At 36.7% G+C, this 19,146-nt stretch overlaps 3 protein-coding genes across 6 annotated transcripts in view; 2 read left to right on the forward strand and 1 right to left on the reverse strand.

Annotated features, from left to right (window-relative positions):
* Positions 1-19,146, reverse strand: part of LOC143362757 (odorant receptor Or2-like) — a 361,950-nt gene that overhangs the window by 250,136 nt on the left and 92,668 nt on the right. The window lies entirely within an intron of this gene.
* Positions 2,649-6,955, forward strand: Cnb (centriole duplication and spindle assembly protein centrobin). Of its 2 annotated transcripts, XM_076803368.1 has the most exons (9): positions 2,649-2,846; positions 2,976-4,537; positions 4,616-4,724; positions 4,802-5,494; positions 5,554-5,780; positions 5,876-6,078; positions 6,147-6,400; positions 6,473-6,631; positions 6,707-6,955. In XM_076803368.1, the coding sequence occupies exons 2-9, from the start codon at positions 3,027-3,029 to the stop codon at positions 6,794-6,796; spliced, it is 3,246 nt and encodes a 1,081-aa protein (XP_076659483.1). In that variant the 5' UTR covers positions 2,649-2,846; positions 2,976-3,026; the 3' UTR covers positions 6,797-6,955. The 2 variants fall into 2 exon arrangements, with proteins under 2 accessions (XP_076659483.1, XP_076659482.1); XM_076803367.1 differs by having other exon boundaries at positions 2,649-4,537.
* On the forward strand, positions 9,422-17,690 carry Karl (lipocalin/cytosolic fatty acid-binding protein Karl). Its single transcript, XM_076803357.1, has 4 exons — positions 9,422-9,695; positions 15,778-16,006; positions 16,151-16,322; positions 16,751-17,690. Exons 1-4 carry the CDS (start codon positions 9,534-9,536, stop codon positions 16,908-16,910), a joined length of 723 nt encoding a protein of 240 aa, XP_076659472.1. The 5' UTR covers positions 9,422-9,533; the 3' UTR covers positions 16,911-17,690.

Genomic DNA, 19,146 nt, shown 5'->3' on the forward strand with positions numbered 1-19,146 from the left:
CCTGAATGTATTAGTGTTGTTCTGTAGCTATTTGTTAGTTGGTTCATCCGCACATTGGCGTTGAAAGCAAATTAAGCAGTGTCGCGAGATAAGGGGAGGGGAAACGAGTTGAGGGGAAACAGTTACCCTCTCTCTCCGCCAGAACGCGTCACGTGACCGGGCGGAAGCGTGGGGGAATAGCGCGGTAGAAGGGGAAATTAGAGTGGGGGGACAAGTCTTGATCTGGCGACACTGTTCTTGAGAGAGCACATTGTAAAATATTTTATTGAAAGCTTTTTTAAATGATCCATCAAGTTAGAGATAACTTCCGTAATGGCAAGTGTGTAATCATTTTCATGGATACTGATGCATGCAATGAAGTTTAAGATCTCATAGTTATTTACCTATCGTTAAACAACGAAGGCATAACCTTGCAGCGATTTAATAGTTATCGTGTCTTTATTTTTCCCAATATGGAACCCCAGGAAGTTCCTGTTATGTCTCGTACTGAGTACCCAATTTTGTTTCAGCTGGGTGTCGTTAAAAAGCGGGAATAATGGAATAAAAATCGGACGATATTGGCGATTGAAGGCAGTTGGAGAACGTACTATGGGTTATATGTCGGCGGTAAAACGATACTATCGGATAACGGGGACTGAATTCGCTGATACAGAAATGTTCTATAAATGTGCTGATAGATATTACATCGGCTCTCATTACAACCCTCAATTATTGCAGTATCAAGCAATAATTATTATAATTATGTAATTATCCTGATTTGAAATTTCCAGGGGCTAGTAAGAAAAAATTCTGATGAAGGGTATCCACTTAAAAATAGTCTTGTAAATAAGTATCAAACGTTCTTTTTTGCATACAATTTGAATAATCACCACTTTACTTGGAAGTTTCCCCGCGCAGTTTAACGAAAATTCGAAGGGAAACCAATTGTATTACGTCCGCTCCGGCATCGGGACGGGATTCAATGATTCATAGACGGAGCAACCGATAACTTCAGAAACTTCGGAACCTCACCGAGAAGTAAAAGTTTAGCGCAGTTGGTCAGGAACAATCGATCGGCCCGCATGCTGTTCTTCGTCACACAAGGACAAAAACCGCGACATCTTTTTCTGTTCAATTCGATTCGTTAAGGGCCGACGGAAAATAATGTCATCACGTTAAACGCGAGCAGAGGACGTACGGTCAAGTACAAAGCTTGTCGAAAGTTCATATTTTCTCAGAATAGCGTCAAAATATTAGAAACTTAATGTTTACTCAGTGTCTACTCGATATATGTCCAAAGCATGGGTCTAGCCAGGGACATGTATCGAACAGCGAAGCTCGAGAGGCCTCGCTTCGTGGCCCCTCGCGGCAGTGGGGATAGTTCTGGGACTTTTATCCGCCAGGCATTTGGGACATATATAGAGTAAACACTGTATATGGCATTGTCACCCTCTAGACATTTTCCAAAAGGAAGCTACATGTTTCACCTCTAAAAGTTTCTTTCTTGCTGTACCAAAGACAATTTCTTAACGTTTGCATTTACTTCATCAGGAATGACGAACATAAGACGAGAATATTATCTTTGTTCAGCGAAACAACGATTAAAATCGAGCTACTCTAAGTACGTACTCAATCCAATTATAAAACGTAATATCCCAGCATTGCCACTTGACTCGCACAAGGGTGCTTGCAACCCCCGTGATTTATGAGAAAGTGGTTTTACACTCGTGTGGAATAATAACGAGACTAATTAATTGAAAAAATTAATCGTATTCGCTACAACCCTGATGCCAAATCTTCTATTCTGACGTAGCATTTTAGCAACGTAAAGAATACTCTGACGTGATAAATCTGTTTATAATAAATATTTCACTTTAAAGGTGAAATTTCCGTGGCGAGAAAAAAGACGAAATGCAACCACGCTTGTTATTCTCATTTTTTGGAAACTAACTTCTCATAGAATTTGCATTTGCACTATCGTTTTAATTACCAAAACAACCTACACTCTTTTTAGTTTACTTTCGAAATGGTAGCTGCCCAGCACAACGCTCTACAAATGTGAATAAATCGTTCTAGGAGTTAAATTATTCTCCCTATATAAAAATATCCGTTGTACGTCTTAAAATTTTTGAAACGTTCGAGACAATTCCCGATTTAAAATTTTCTCGGCAAATAAAACGCTGAAAATCTAGGTTTTTAAGGGGGAAACGGTGGCCGCTTTTTCGTACGTGTTTATTCTGCGTTGTGGTCATGATTTACGTCATTATTATAGATACGAGATACAGGCTAATGTGATATTCATACGCCGTAAAAGTTTTTGCGTTGCTCGTCTCCTTTTCACTTCTGTTTAGTTCCCTCTTGAACACCGAGATTCTATTCTATATATACTCATTTTATACACCCCCACGATACGAGAAAGCGCATGATTCTGAAGCATTTCACTGCATACTTTACGCAGAAGAGTACCATTCTGTGAATGTGGTAAATATTGCAGTGATAAAAGGCGAAGCGCACTTGAATCGCAAAAACTCTGAAGCATAGCAACTATTGTCTGCTATCTGCGAGCTTAATTTCACAGCAAGCTTAATTTTCGTTTTTCGCATCGACCCTGCAAATCCTATGGGATCCTATGCAGCATAATGCTCCCTCTGCATTTATGTTCATGGTGGTGCCACCTAACAGTAAGATCGATCACTTCTGACTCATGTTAGTCTCACCGGGATGCTCTCCTTTAAAAGGAATATTGTTTGGTTAGTTTGTTTACATATTTTTTTAAACTGTATATACTCTGACTAGATGTATTAAAGAAGAACAGAAAACACATAATCGCAACGAAGGAATACTTTTACGTCGTTTTCACTATCAAGGTTTACATTATTTTCTCAATATTATACAATGAGAGTGGTGAACGTAAAACTGTTGTTTACACTGCTTGCTCGTCTGAGAAATTTGGAGGGATGTGTAAATACCTTGTAAATATTTGTACATTACTACAGAACTTACTATAGCGGGGTCTGGTTTGTGTTGGTGAAAGGAAACCCTAATGGATGATGAGTGATTCTGATGATACAGATGTTCTACTCCTAATTCCACCTGACCTATTCCTTGTAACATCGTCTTCAGAATCTGACGATAGTTTCGATCGTGGGAAAGCTGACTACAATTATAAAAGAAACGGAGTGATATCGGAACTTGTCGGACATGTACAGTCATTGGAGAACAGAATTACCGCTATCGAATCCAAAGATAATAGCTTGGATGCTACTTTACTAAATACTTCATTGGATTCACAACTGCAAAGTAATACAGCTACTAAGCTTAGGCAGACATTACCTAGAACTAAATTCTGTGTAAGTCGAAGCTCCAGCTTGCAAAACACACCTATAAAACCTAGGCGATCCTTGTCTGTTCCATCGACCCCTAACAGTTACTCGTTGCCAAACGATATTAATTTCCACCGTGATGACATGACATTGGAGAATAATTTTCCTAAGGTTAATGGTACTAATACAACTAACGTTAATGATCATGGTAAAAATGAGCATGACTGTCTAATATCCTATTCTGATTCCTCTGTGGTGGTACCTTCTGCTTCTCGCAGTGTGGGTTTCCCGCATGCTACTGGTATTTCTTCTAAGGGGGAACCTTGCTCCTATCCGTCCGACTGCTGTAAAACTACAAATAATATGTATAATAAATCGTCTACTAATCAACTGAGTTCAATGCCATCTACTTCGACTTTGCTTAGTGCTACAGAACAACCAAATTTATACTCTAGAACCAAAATAGAAGAAATGGAGTTATTTGAAGTGGACGAGCTACTCCAGGAAATGGAGGCAACTGAACTAGAATTATCGAAGCGTATAAACAGAGCCTCGGTACATCAATCTTCCAGGGAAGAAAGTGGTACATTATCAGCTGATCAGAACAATGATACACTTAGGAGCAAGGTTCATAATGACATACATACTAATCGTAAATTAGAGTTTGACTTGCAAGACTCGTATCACGACGGTCGACCATTTGTAATGCAAAAAAAAGGTTCTGATATATTCCCTGATGTATCTCTTCCGTACGATGACTCGTTGCACATTGATCGAACTAGCAAGATGATCTCAGAGTTTAAGATATGGGAGCAAAACGTGAGAAAGCCTATATTAAAGGCTGAACAGATGGAAGTCAAGAGTCCGTTAAGGAACACAAATAACACTGATCAATCAGTGTCCAGGGCAAATGATGCAAAAAGAATAGAACCAATTACAGTTCGAACTGCTACCAGTATCAATGATACAAATAGCACGGGAATATATAATACACCGGCTGTGCAAATCCAGCCTATGCAAAAGAGTTCAGATTCTTCATTACCTACTGAATTAACACAGTATAATACCGCCACATGTACGAGAAGTACAGAATCATGTGCACCACTTTCTGAGATCTACAAGAACTCTCAACAAAATGGCAATATTCAACATACAAAAGAGGTGCATAATGCACCATTTACTGTCCATAGTACAAATACTGTTAATGCTTCGACTAATACAGATATTTTCCGAAGGTACTTTTATTGTGGCTCTATAATTTGTCTCTCATTGTCTTGAAGTAATAGTTATGTATAATCTTACTTTCATTTTAGGAAATCACAAAGGCTTATATCATTGTCAGATTTTTGGGATAATACTGGTACCAGATCTCAAGAAGAAATGCGTAGAATTAAATTAGAAGAAGAAAAATTTCGCCGCGAGGTATGTAATAGCTCATATTAATAACTTTAATTCATTAATTATCTGATGAGATCAGTAATAGAAAAAATATCTTGCAGCATTGTGAACATTTGATTCAAGAACTTCAAAAACGATTGTTAGAGCAACAGGAGAAAGTTGCTGTAGCACTTAGAGTAGATAATGAAAAAAATGAATTGATATCACAATTTCATAATGCGTGGTCTAAGTTGAAACAACGACTCCACGTTTTAGAGAATGAATATGGTGCTTTGCAAACGAATCTAAAAAACGTAACAGAAAAGCATAAATCAGAAATTACAGAATTTCAGTCACAAATAAAGCGATGCGAAGGAGAACTATCCAAGGCTTTAGATCTTGCGGCTGGTTATAAAGAAAAGAGTGACAATGTGATAAAAGAGAAAATAGAATTATTGAAAACCCATGCTGATGAATTAGAGAATTACAAATCGTTTGTACAAGCAGCCGAAAATAGGTATGAACAATTAAAAATAGAATATGATAAATTGTTAGAAAAAAATAAACAGAACGAAGACACGATGAAAGCTCTTCAACAAGATTTAACTAAAGAACGATTAAAAGGTGTAGAAGTTAGGAATGAAATGAATGTTATTCATAAAGCATTGGATACTTGTGAAGCTGAACTCACTGTCTTGAGACAGGAGAAAGAGAATTTACAGCTAAAATTAAAAGAAGAAATGAATAGAAATGCAATTTTGGAGGGGAAGAATGCTGCGCTACTTTCATCAATCGATGATGCAAAGAAGGCAGAGGTAATGCATTCATTGCCGTTTCCTTGCGGGCCGAAATACTTATTTATTAACCTTCACAGAGAGAAGCCAAGGATGAAACTAAATCTGTTGCCGAACAGAAAGAAAAGATTAGATTGGAATTGCAAGAAGTTTATCAAAAGCAAGTCGATGAAGTTGTAAAAGTCAAATTGCAAGAATTTCAGACTCAACTCGATGCGGCGGAGTCAGAATTTCTCGAGGAATTGAAAACCAGACATCGAGTTATCGCTGAATGCGCGGCTAGAAAAATTAAAGATGTTATAGATAAGTATGTCCGTTTGTTTTCTAAATGTATCTCTGTACTATTTAAGTAAGAATTGTTATACTATGTTACTATTGTACACGAGTGCGTATGTAATTTAGGCATCGATTAGAAATAAATTTACTCGAAGAGAAACATAAGGAAGAGATACGATTATGCGAACTTCAGTTGGCGCAGACGTTGCAGAAATCGGCCATTTTGGAAACGCAACTTAATTCACAACGCGCTGCCAAATCTCAGCTTGCCGAACAGTTGCACTGCGTGATGCAGAAGCAATGGCAACAAGCGTTACAAATTATATCAGGTATAATTACCAAAGCGTAGGTTGAGTTAGGTTTAAAAATAAGGTAATATCGTAACTTCTACTTGAAGGAGGAAACATGGAGGACTTATCGCCAATTCAGAAAATTCACGCAGAGAAACTGTTCAGGGGTCCAAAGAAATCGGAGTCGATGCCAAATTGTTTTATGAAGGTTTCGCAAGAACCGATGAGATTGAAATTGCAAACAGCAAACGCGAAAAACTTTCACGATCCAAATGAAAGTTTAAGTACAATGACTCCAATAGAAGACACACCATTGAGTAGCAAAGAATCAAAGGATGATCTTCGGAAATACGTAAAAATGGTAGATCGTACCCGAAGTTTGTATACGTTCTATTGCCATCAAAACAGTACTTGCTTATTTAAATATTTCTAGATTGTTGACATGCAGAAATCAAGGGAAGAGTTGTTGAAAATTCGCGAAAATATCCCAAGCCCTCCACTAGTTTGCAGGGAAGTGCCTCGAAAGTACTATATGAAGAAAGAATTGAGCATAAAGGATGATGACAGTATTACATGGCAGCCCACACCCGACGTGATTACATGTTATTAATTTCATTATCAAATTTACAATTCATAATCGCTTTAATATTTCAATTTTGCTTTCCAGGCTAGTCAAGACACAACCGAATTTATTCCAATTTCGCAGAAAGTTTGTACAAAGGGTGATCAACAGAAAAATAAACCACCATGGAAATGATATATTATTTACAATTCCGGGAATACTGATTATGGTATTGACGAAGTGGACGATATTCGTACAGTGCATTTACTTAGCCATAATTAAGATATATATACACACATTTTGTACTCTAATTGAATTAATTTTATATGAAAATAGGATAATTGGAAATAAATATTATTTCCTTTTCTGTTAACCTAATTTCCTCACATTTCTTTAAAACTATTTATAGCGTTAATTGGTTCATTTTATGAAGGAACAGGATGTTCGATAAAGAAACGGTGATAAGCACCGCGTGTGCTGCGTTAGATTGATAATATACAGTCTTTCAGCGGCCACGTTGTTTTACATTTTGAACAGAAGTCGAGGAATAATAATTTGTAATAAATTCTGCTATTTTTTAGTGATTTTACAATATCAAATTTAATACTGAGAACAATTGGAATGTTACATACTGAAAATGGAATTGCATGTTCATAGTTTGCTAAAGTGAAAAAATATCGCCATATAAAGCTCACCTTGAGACGCTACATGTAGAATTATGGGTTCCATAGATGGTAAGATTAAGTCATCGCATTTGTCAGAAAAACTAGTCATCACAACAAGAGTTCTCGTAAACTTAGGATTATCCGAAAACAAACAATACCCTTTGTCTTCTACTCTGAATCATTCGACAACACTAATCCCGAATCGAAAGAAAGTATATTTCTTGGAAAGCGATATACAACTGATTGATAGATTGATTTTCTATACAAATAGTAGATACTATTGTATGAAACGTGTTCGGGAAAATATTTCTAGATATTTACGGTTTGGGGAAACACAACCTTAGACAGTGAATCACCAGAATATAATTACTCATTTTAGACACGTTTTTCGAAGAGTGAGGTGGTGTGTTGTAGTTATTCGGGGAACTGTTACTGAATTGTATATCGATAACGCTCCTTGAATACTAATCACGAAGGAGTAAGAAACTTGTCTCGTTTGATTCTAAAAACGCATATTAATTATAAATCTATCTCGATTTAAACGGTCGTTGAGATGCATTGAGTAATAACAGCAAATAACTTTGTAATACGTTCATTAGTATCCACTGTACGTTATGACAAAAACGAGTGGGTGTTATTTAAAACAGTAAAAACATAAGAAGAGTTTAAAAATACTGTTAAGAAAGAAAATAAATTTCTATTTCTCTCTAGTTTGTTTCAATTCAAGTAGAAAATTTAAATTTTGCATGAAAATCCGCTATCCGGTTACGAATTTATGGCAAATACAATAGAACAATACGAAGATCGGATCGCGTGACTTTGTCAATCTTCGTTTCAGTAAATATTAATTCTCATAAAATCGTTATTGTTGCATTCTGTGCATTGCTCCCGTTATTGTCAATAATGCGTGTTAAAATCGAATAAAGAGCATAAAGCCCCATTGTCGTATAAAAATCAAAGCCCATTTTGGATAAAAGAGAATTGTATAGAATTTTTAAATCTGATGAGATTTTATCAAAACGTTTATTTCACTTTTAGAATTCGTTCACAATTTTTGGACGCAAAACTGAAAAGCAATGAAAACTGAAAGCTTTATTAATACATTTCATACATACATTAATACATTTAATGACTAATACATTTAATTTAGAAATTTATTTTGATGAACTTATAAATAAAATACCAATCGGCAATGATGCTGGTTATTTAGATAACTAGACTGCAGATTTTTATGCATTTATGGCTCCCGGAAATTTTCGAAAAATGCTGTAACATAAAATTCGAGAGAACTTAGTACGTTTTTCATTTGTTTAGGATCTACAAATGCTGTTCCTACTAAAAGTAGGATTTCACTTGATTCGACTATCTAAAAATTTGTCTACAAAAATTGGAAATTGCATAAACATCCGACGATGACCATAATAAGTGGACGGCGGATTTTTAGTCTCAGCTTGCTGAAATTATTATAAAAGAATGGGCAAAATTTCGTGTTTGGCTCCTGTGAAATTAGTGCATCTTACGTTTCACAAAGATCCGCGATCTAATTGCTACGAATGAAAGATAGAAAATTGAAGCTGAAACTTTTCGCAGCGACGACAGGGTCGTGCATTTTCGAGCGCGTAGACGGAGCCGTGTCGATCGTAATTAAGCTTTCATTTGTCCGGGACTGTTGCGTATCGCCGAAAACAACCCCGATTCGTCGACCTTCGGAGGTATTCACCTCGCGTCGCTCATCGTCGAGGAAATAAACCCGGTCGCGCGGGTTCATTTGCTTTTACCTTGAGCGAAACTCGCGTTCCAGCGGTGCGCGTAACTATAAAAACCTGGCGAGATGCTAGTGCTGCATGCACACACACACACACACACACATAAATACATACATATAGAAGGAGAGGAAGCGGGATGAAATGGTTCTCTAACAGTCGATGCCCTTCTTTAGCCGTGACAACGATCACGCCTACGATCGGCCGATCGTTCCGGTGCCGAGGACCCGGCGCCAGTTATGAGGATTCTACGCGCGACTCTCGCGGAACAAGTTGCCGATTGAAAACGAGAAGAACACCGAGAATGCAAAGGGAGGAACGTGATAGTGAGCCACCCCCTCTTCGGCCGTAGCAGATAGTAGTAGTCATGAGCCTCGGGACCCGCTCTTCATTCTGCCCGGTTGCCGTGGCCTTTAGTCACCGAGGCGGACCGACCGGCCGAAGAGGCAAGAAGTTCCGCGTGTGCCAAGTGGCCTAAGAGAGAACTTGAATGCGACCAGGAGAATGCGGCCCGGAACGAGATGTTCGAGACTACTCTGTCCGCCGATAATAGTTCTCCTGCTAGCGGCCAGCATAATAGAGGACACCGCCGGCACGTGGAACAGACGGGAGGACAAGACTAAATGCCCGAAAGTGAAGGCCATTAGGAATTTTGACATATCCGAGGTACGTAAGCGCACGAGATGCAGTTGTGTTCTCGTTAGATCGACCGATGCTCCGTGGAAATCATCGGTCGCGACCTCCGTACGTCCGCTGCGCCGCGGATCTCCGAACGTCTCGTATCATAGACACCGCGAGAACAGTACTGTTTGTGGTGTACAGTTACGAATCGTTCGCGAAATGAGCCATTGTGTTCGGTAAAATAGCCAGTACGAGAGTCTGCGCTGAACAATCTAGAAGCAAGTGCACGCATACAGCTCGTGAGGAAGTGCGTCAGATTAGATAGCATTTTTACTTTTTGTTTTGTTTTGTTTTGTTTTGTTCTTGGTATTCGTTGGTGCATTAGTTTAACGATTACTTGGAACGATCGCTGTGTGTTCGTCGCGTGTGCTCTGTGGATTCCGAATAACAGGAGACTCGAATAGGTGTCTTAAAATAAGTGCTCCGCGAAAGCGATCGGTACGGTCGAAAATCGACAAGGCTTCCTGATCGGAAACGTTCTATTTAACACTAGATTCACGGGACCCGTCAAAATGACGGATTCTAATATTTTTAATTCACGAATATTGAGATTGCACACGTGGATCCATGAGGAATTATCTAACAAATTGATTTCTCTAGGTATTTATCATTTAACCCTTAGCACTCGAATGGTGACTGTAATGCACCACTAAAAATTGCTGTATTATTATTCAAAATATTTTCTACATTATCAAATTTGTTTGTATTTAATAAATTACTAAACATTTCGGTACTGTACGAGTAAGTTGCACTATTTTCGTATGTATAACATGAAAAATATATATATATAGGAGGGCAATATTCTAGGTCGGAAGAAATGTTTCATTTTGGAATTAAAATAGCTTCGAGTGCAAAGGGTTAAAAAATGGCTACAGATTTTTATAGATATATTCATGTTATTTTTAGAAGGAAATGTAAAATAGTCATTTTTAGTTGCTCCGTAAACCCAGTGTTAGACGCGACGAATAGACTGCGGATCTTCATGCATTTGTCGCTTCTGAAAATTTTCAAGAGATGCTACGATATAAAATTCCACAGAATTTTGTACGATTTTCATTTATTTCGGATCCACGAAAGGTCGATACTACTATTTATTTGTTTCCACTTTCCGAAAATTCGCCGACAAAAATTGAGAATTGCCTAAACATCCGCAGTCCAGTGACGAATGTACCTGTTCTGCGAAAATAAGGAACCATTCGATTTTGTCCGCGTTAATGATTCGTATTCGCGAGAGATCTGCCATTTAATTAGGACAGTGTCGTTTTTATAGAAAACACGCGAGGTTTTTGAATTTCTACTCGATCCGACACCGAGCCACACGGGGTCTGCCCGTTGAAATTTTCATATCGCAAATAGACGATCACGTTTGTCTTCCGATCAATGCGCGTACCGAATGTGTAATAATAATTGCGCGTGGAACAATTGAAACGAATTCGTTGTTAAATACTCTCGAACGCGTGCAACCGCGACAACAGAAATTACAATTACCCGTTCAACGTTCGCCGGTCTCCTTTTGCATCCTCGACGCAATTTATTCGCCATCGATCGCGCACAATTATTACGCAATAATCGTGGCGTACGCTTTGTACCGTATTTTGCGTTCTTCGGAGGAAGAATTAGCATTCGGATTACGGTGCTCGCTTGAACAGGTCATTTAATCGTATGTTTGTATTCCAATGATATGTTTTGCCAATCGCTTTATATTATTGAGATTTTAACACGAAACCTACCGAACACAAAACGTATAAAAGCGAAACGACTTATGGAAGGGAGAAGATTGAATTTGTTTAACACTAAACCTACATTAACATTAACGGTTTCTGGTAAATATTGCTTTATAAAAATGGCAACCCTAAATTTATTAAGGTTGTCTGTAATTTTCGGTATAATAAGTGCTTGGACAAGGAAATTTTTTCCACTATTTTCTATAAATGAATTTTTACAGTTTCAATAATTGTAGAATATAAAACCGGTCATTTTGACCGTGGTAGGCTTAGTGTTAAACTTTGTACGATTTTAACTATAATATGAAGAAGTTAATTCAGTAATTTCCTCGTTTTTATAATTTCAATAATTGTGAAGTAGGAAACCGGCCATTTTGACCGTAGGTTTAGTGTTAATGCGCCGGTATTGACACTAGAACTATAAATAACAACGAAATTGCATCTGTTTGGATTTCGTGACAGTTTCGTTCAAATATTCGATAGAGAAGTTTACCAAAAAATTTTCCGACGAAAAGATATTTATAATTTCGATATTTCTAAAAGAAAAAATTAGGGGCAAGTCAATTTTGACTCATTCGGTAGCTCTAGCGTTAAGAGATAGTGCACAAAGTAACGGTGATGATGTTAGGGAAGAGAGGCACGTTTGTCTATTTAAAATTGATTTAGTTGTAACGCCATAGCTTTCACGAAGCGTTTACTTTCTCCGAGGATATAATTGTGCACGTATACAAACGGTTGTCAACGAGTTGCATAAAATATCGCGAGCTTCCTTTCGAAGGAAGACTCCGGGCAGCTTATTTTCGGACCTTTATGCGTCTTCAGGAGAGAAGGCTATTTCAGACTCACCTTGTGTGCATATAAAACTACTTTGCCGCCCATCGAACACCTTTGTGTTCCTCGACACGTTCGCTAAGATAAACTTCGCTCGCTTCTTGCATGATTTTGTTCGAATGATTTCTGAGAAGTCGATCGATATCATTTCTCTTTTTGTTTTAGATCAACAAAGTGTCCGGCGATTTATGAACAGAAGTGTACGCTTTACTTTGTGTCGAAATTTTCGCGAGATTTAATTACGAAACTACAGAAATTTAAGCATGTCGGAAAGAAGATTTTTCTGATTGTGTTCTCTGCACTAGTTTTACGTACATTTTCGTCCGGAATGATCATTGACAGCATTAAATCCGTAATTCTTCTCCGTTAGAGAGCAATCACGACCGCCTCCATTCAGATAGGACATGAAGCGAACCGTTTCCATTGATAACCCAAAAGTTATTGGCGCGATACGGATTTTTAAGGTCGCTTCAGCGCTGTGAAAGATTTAAAGGGTTCTTAGAAAAAGAGCTGTCCGAACTATCGGGACATTTGATATTCACTAAAAGGGGTAAAGAACGGTTTATCTACGTTAGAGTCGAGAATGAATGCTTTCGACGAGCAACGTGATCTTGAAACTATCTAGTGTCATGTCGGCCAAGTTATTTTCATTTATCGACACGTTCTAAAATGTGCGACATACGTGTCCAGTCAGTTATGTGTTTGTAAACTTTTCACTAAATCCTTTTATATCTGTTATCCAAATAGTATTACGCTGCTCAATATATCCTACTCACTTTAAAACAATTTTTACGGATGTTGTATGATTCGTGTTGCCAGAAGACTATCGGTACTTCAGTATGTGATATATAGACTGCGGATTTTATGCATTTATAACCACAATTTAAAGTAGTGGACATATTGAAAAGATTTAAGAATATCAGCCCATTGGTTTCAGCTTAATAAAGTAATTAAAAGAAGAAAGAAATTTGTATTTCGCCCCTGTGTCTTGCAATCGTTGCAAACATTTTTTATTTTACATAAAGATCTGCAGTCTAGTGATACATTTCACATTAAAAATTGATAATGCCTGACTGTAATATCGAATTATATTTTAAATATCCTGCTTACGTTTAAACAATAATTACGGATGTTTTATGATTCATGTTGGCAGAAAACTATCGGTACTTCAGTATGTGATATACTTCACATTAAAAATTGATAATACCTGACTGTAATATTGAATTATATTTTAAATATCCTGTTTACGTTTAAACAATAATTACGGATGTTTTATGATTCATGTTGGCAGAAGACTATCGGTACTTCAGTATGTGATATATTTCACATTAAAAATTGATAATACCTGACTGTAATATTGAATTATATTTTAAATATCCTGCTTACTTTTAAACAGTAATTACGGATGTTGTATGATTCATGTTGGCAGAAGACTATCGGTACTTCAGTATGTGATATATTTCACATTAAAAATTGATAATACTTGACTGTAAAATTGAATTATATTTGACACAGAATTTACTAAGTTCAGTGACACATAATAGATATTTGGAAATCTGTTTCTCGTGAAATTTCTTGTAACTTTTATATTGGAAAATGGTGCTGTTTTAAAAATAATTTATTGTCGATCTGGGCAGAAACAATTTCCATAAGCTCGCCACTTCGCGAAGCGGCAGTGTACACATGTTACACGACATTCTACTCTATCCAGCCGACCAAAAATAACTCGAGTATATTTCACTCCTGAGGTTATTGGGTCTCATAATATTGCTGAATAATTGCGGTCGAACAAAAAATCAGATTACAAATTGCATCTTAAATCTATTAACAATTGTTTCATCTTTGAATCTATTTATTTAGGAATAGAAAAATTGAACAAAACAAGAGGTGTACGTACGAGATAATTGAAACATTAAAGTTACACGAATATTTTAGCTACATTCAATATTTTTAAGAAGTATGTCCTATATTAAAAATAGCTGGAACTGAACGTTTCTGCTTCGAATTAAAGAACTATGCGAGGACGTAGAAAATTGAACTAAAAATTCTTGAAAACGGAAACGGAATACGTGTCGGCTTCGCTTGATCCTTCAATTTGTTCGGCAATGTTGACACACGGTGTTATAATTAAATACACAATTTGTTCCATTTTGACACATGGTATTATTAATAAATACATTAAAATAGCCGCAATCCTGCTGGAGATGCCTCGTCGAATAATGGATGAACACGTAGTAGAGAGAAAGGACAGTTTTGCAAAGCGTATTGAGCAAAATGACAGTCTGCGACAACGATTTCGTGATCTACCTCACGTGAACGTCGAGGAACTGTTTATGTTTGCATGAACCGAGGAATACCGAATTTCGCCCTGTCGCATAACTCATTTCATAAAATGGTCCGCCTATTGTTACCACCAAAAATGCAAATTATTTCCGAAAACCGAATTTCCATCAAAATTACAATTTAAGCTTTTCACTGCGTGACTTTTCAATTATGAACAATCACAGAAACGCAACGAAAGACAGGTAAAATTGAGATAACAAACATTTTACCATAATCATAGTTGTAATATATATATATATATAATTTATGTATATATTGCAACACAATTAAGAGAAAGATTTATTCGTTGAATTAAAGAGAAAATAAAGAGTTTCTGTCGATCGTAATATTAGTAGGTACCCTACTTTAATCTCACGAGAAAATAAAATTACCGAATATTTATTTAATTACAACTCCACCGGAAATTGCTTTGTTTGAAAATTATACATTCACCGCTTCGTAGGCTGTAATTATTGCTGCACATTCATGCACAGTAACGAGGCAAGATATAGAATATAGATTGATACATTCACGTTGCGTTGGTACGATCGAATACAGCGTTGCCATCGGAAATGCTTCATTTAGGTTCGTACGGAGTAACGATGCAATTATTCCTATTTATTAGATCATGTAGACTGTAATTTTTAGTAATTAATTTATTTCGTTCCTCTTGCGTCAAATGTATCTACATTTCGCTCTGCATCTGCAAACTGTGTTCATCTCTTGTTCGATTTTTATGCATTTTCGAAGTTGCCGCTACATATTGTTAATTATTTTTAACTATATTAGGTTATTGCATATGAAATGTCTGATTTTTTACAGGACCATTAAACCGACCACTTTCTCCTAAAAATCTTGTTCTGTAAACGTACAAATTCTTTTTTATTGCTTTACAGTCGCACCGATTGAAATCAACTTTATTTAAAAGTAAAATTAAATGACTAAATAAAAACTGGAAATATACAACCTTCAGGGTCACCGTGGTGCCTCAGAATGATATAACAAAGCTGCAGACTACAATATAGTTATACTATAATCATTTCATTTCACACGCAATAACCTAATCATTAAAATTTTTCGGTTTCCACTGCATTTTGTGGATCGATGATGGAGTAGATGCGAATAATGAAAGAGTACATATTTAGCAGAGGGAGTCTTCGCACAGTACAAATAACACCTGTTTCTTGCAGTTCCTCGGATCATGGTACATAGTGCAGTATTATGCGAGCTCGGAAGAGGCACTCGCCTACAGATGCATGCGAGCCGAACTTTCAATTTCGCCCGAAAATACCGAAGTCACCATGAATTTCACTTACAGTTTCACCGATGATCCGATCAACGAACAACTAGTCGGTAACATCACCTGGAAGATTCCCTCGCCCGAGTTACCTGCACACTGGGTGCACGCCGAGTATCCGTGTAAGTGTCACAAATGTCATTTTCGTTACGAACTTACATGGGAAATTGTCAAACCTGTAAATTCAAAAAATTATTCAAATAACTATCAACTATGAATTGCAAAGTTATCAAACCCGTAAATTGTGCTATATTTCTGTTTTACAGATGAAGGAGTGTATAACACCTATGTGTTGGACTCCGATTACAAATCGTGGGCCTTGCTTATGCATTGCGCGGAACAGAGTAAAACTCCACGATATTTGTCAAGCTTGATCATGAGCAGACAGTCGAGCCTCGAGACCAACGTTATTTCCTACCTTCGCGAGAAATTGCCCAGGTTGCAAACACGACCATACTCGTTAAACACAGTGGAACCTCGATTATCCGAGCTAAACTTACTTGAAAAAGTATATTTGTTCAGACGACGAATAAATGAAATGAAAAATGACCAAGTAAATGCCAAGTAACGAAATAATCTAGAGAAAAATTATTGCACGTGATTATTTCGAATAATATGTAGCCAGTATTATCTTAACCATTATTTTTGAAATAGTTTATTTTGATAAATCCTAAATCTGATTCGAATAATGGAACAGTTCAATCTTTATTGATTTGTACAATAAATAGTGGTGCGTATGGATGGCATTGGATTCGGTTATTTTTATTTATTTATACGAAGGGCGTTGGAAAAGTCGAGGTCCTACTGTACAATTGAATCGGACTTGTTACAAGAGAATTTCATTCTATACTATTTTTCATGCATAGGTACGACATCGATTTGGAGTACATGTTCCCGATGGACCAGCAACTCTGCAACAAAACCAGCACTTCAGAAATGGATTTACTGATTCCACCATCGTTGATGTCCAGAAAACACTACAGCGAACGAAAGCATCCACTGAAAAAGAAACATCGACGTTTGTGAGCCTGATTGTTAGTCGGAGTTGGCGAAATATTACACGAATATTGTCTGCACGTTACAAACATTTTGATGTCGTTGTAACGGTGCCATGATCGGACGAATTTATTATCGAGATAAACAGTTCCAAATGACGAGAATTTCGTTGTTACCATTTCTTTAAACGAGAATTTCAATCATTAAGCGAAACAGATTTGTGGATAACTGTCTTCTTCGACTGAACAGTAATTTGTTAGATTAATGGGAATCGTTTTCGAAATTTTCAGAATTCTGTTAATAAATATCGATTATTTTCCGAAGATATGTGTGAATCTGTAAAATAGGAAATCATTTGTGTTTCGAGAAAAATCTCTATAGAGGAAACTGTTTATATAAAATACATAGTAATTGACAACTAAAGGCCAAGGAATTATATTACTGGCGATGCATTATATTCATATTGTAATATTATTATTTAAATGAACGTATATGAAATGCATGACCCACAAAATGCGGAAATATGCTTAGATATTTATAATATTGAAATGTTAAGGATTAATCGAGTAACTAGTCCACTAATATGCGAAGTACCCTAGAGTTCTTGAGCTTCTAAGGTATAGTTCAAACTTGTATTTATGGTATCAACTTTGTGTGCATAACAGGCTTGTTCCTTAACATGTGATCAATTTAGGTACTTACATATACATACGTATACATATTATATAAGATATACATAATGTGTAATGTACTTTATATGGCTGTAAATTTCAATATGAAACTACAAATAAAATCGTTGCTGTAATATAAGCATTATGGTAATTCATACTAGATACAGATGTAACGATGTAACGCTACCTAGTAAATAATCTGCTCTTCATTTTCTACCAAAACTTGTCTACAAATTGCGAACTATCTGTTTAAGCATTAGACTCCGTTTTGAGTGCAAAGTTTTCAGGTGTAATACCATGCCAAATCGAGGTCAGGCCGGTCGCTCGAAGCAAATTTAACTGACAGGGTAATTACCCACAGCCAAATCTGACATGGCACGATACCAACAGAGTCTGCTAGCAGAAGCAGACAGCATGGAGGTTATCGATCGAGTTAGGCGGTTGGTATCTCTTACGTTATCCGGCGACGACTTTAGTTACAGCAACTCCTGCCATTTCAATTACAACGATAGAGGGCGCGCGTTCAATTTATCAATGTATTGTGTTTAATAAATTAATGCGTGCTAATGTTCATGGTTCAAAAGTTATATTCTGTACCTTGTATTCTATTACCTACCTTTTCTAAGAAATTAGGTGGCAACATGGTCAAAGGAGTGTTTGTCGACACCATTGGAAAAAGAAGTTGTAGTAAACATTACACAGCCAGAAATAATAAATTTATCAGTCTATTGTGTTCGATAATTTAACGCGTGCGAATATTCATGGTTCGAAAGTTACTCTGTATCTTGAGTTCTATCATTTACTTTTGCTAAAAAATTAGATGGCAAGATGGTCAAGGGAGTGCTTATTGATATCATTACCAAAAGAAATTGTTATAAACATTAAACAGCCAGAAATAATAAATTTAGCAGTGAATTGTGCACGATAAAATAATGCGTACGAATATTCATGATTTAAAAGTTATTCTCCATCTCGAGTTCTATAATTTATTTTTACTAAATAATTAGTTAGCAAGATGGTCAAGGTATTGCTGGTTGATACCATTACCAAAAGAAATTGTTATAAACATTAAATAGTCAGAAATAATAAATTTTGCAGTGAATTGCGTACGATAAATTACTGCGTGCGAATATTCGTAAATTAAAAGTTACTCTGTATTTCGAGTTCTATAATTTATTTTTACTAAATAAATAAATAGCAAGATGGTCAAGGGAGTGCTTATCGACATCATTGGCGAAAGGAATTGTTATAAACATTAAACAGTCAGAAATAATAAATTTTACAGTGCATTGCGTACGATAAATTAATACGTGCGAATATTCATGGTACAAAAGTTACTCTGTATCTCGAGTTCTATTAGGTATTTTTACTAAAAAATTAGATGCCAAGATGGTCAAGGGATTGCTTGTTGATACCATTACCAAAAGAAATTGTTATAAACATTAAGCAGCCAGAAATAACAAATTTATCAATAATTACTATCGCGGCAATCGAAGTCTGGCGAAGTTAGTGTGGGGTGGGGGAGTTGCGCTCCGCGCACTGCGCACCCCACCACGGCGTCCGCGCTCAGTCAGTCAGTCGTGGTGCGCACTCAG

The sequence above is a fragment of the Halictus rubicundus genome, chromosome 18 (genome assembly GCF_050948215.1).
Source record: "Halictus rubicundus isolate RS-2024b chromosome 18, iyHalRubi1_principal, whole genome shotgun sequence".
NCBI classification, from domain to species: Eukaryota; Metazoa; Arthropoda; class Insecta; order Hymenoptera; family Halictidae; genus Halictus; species Halictus rubicundus.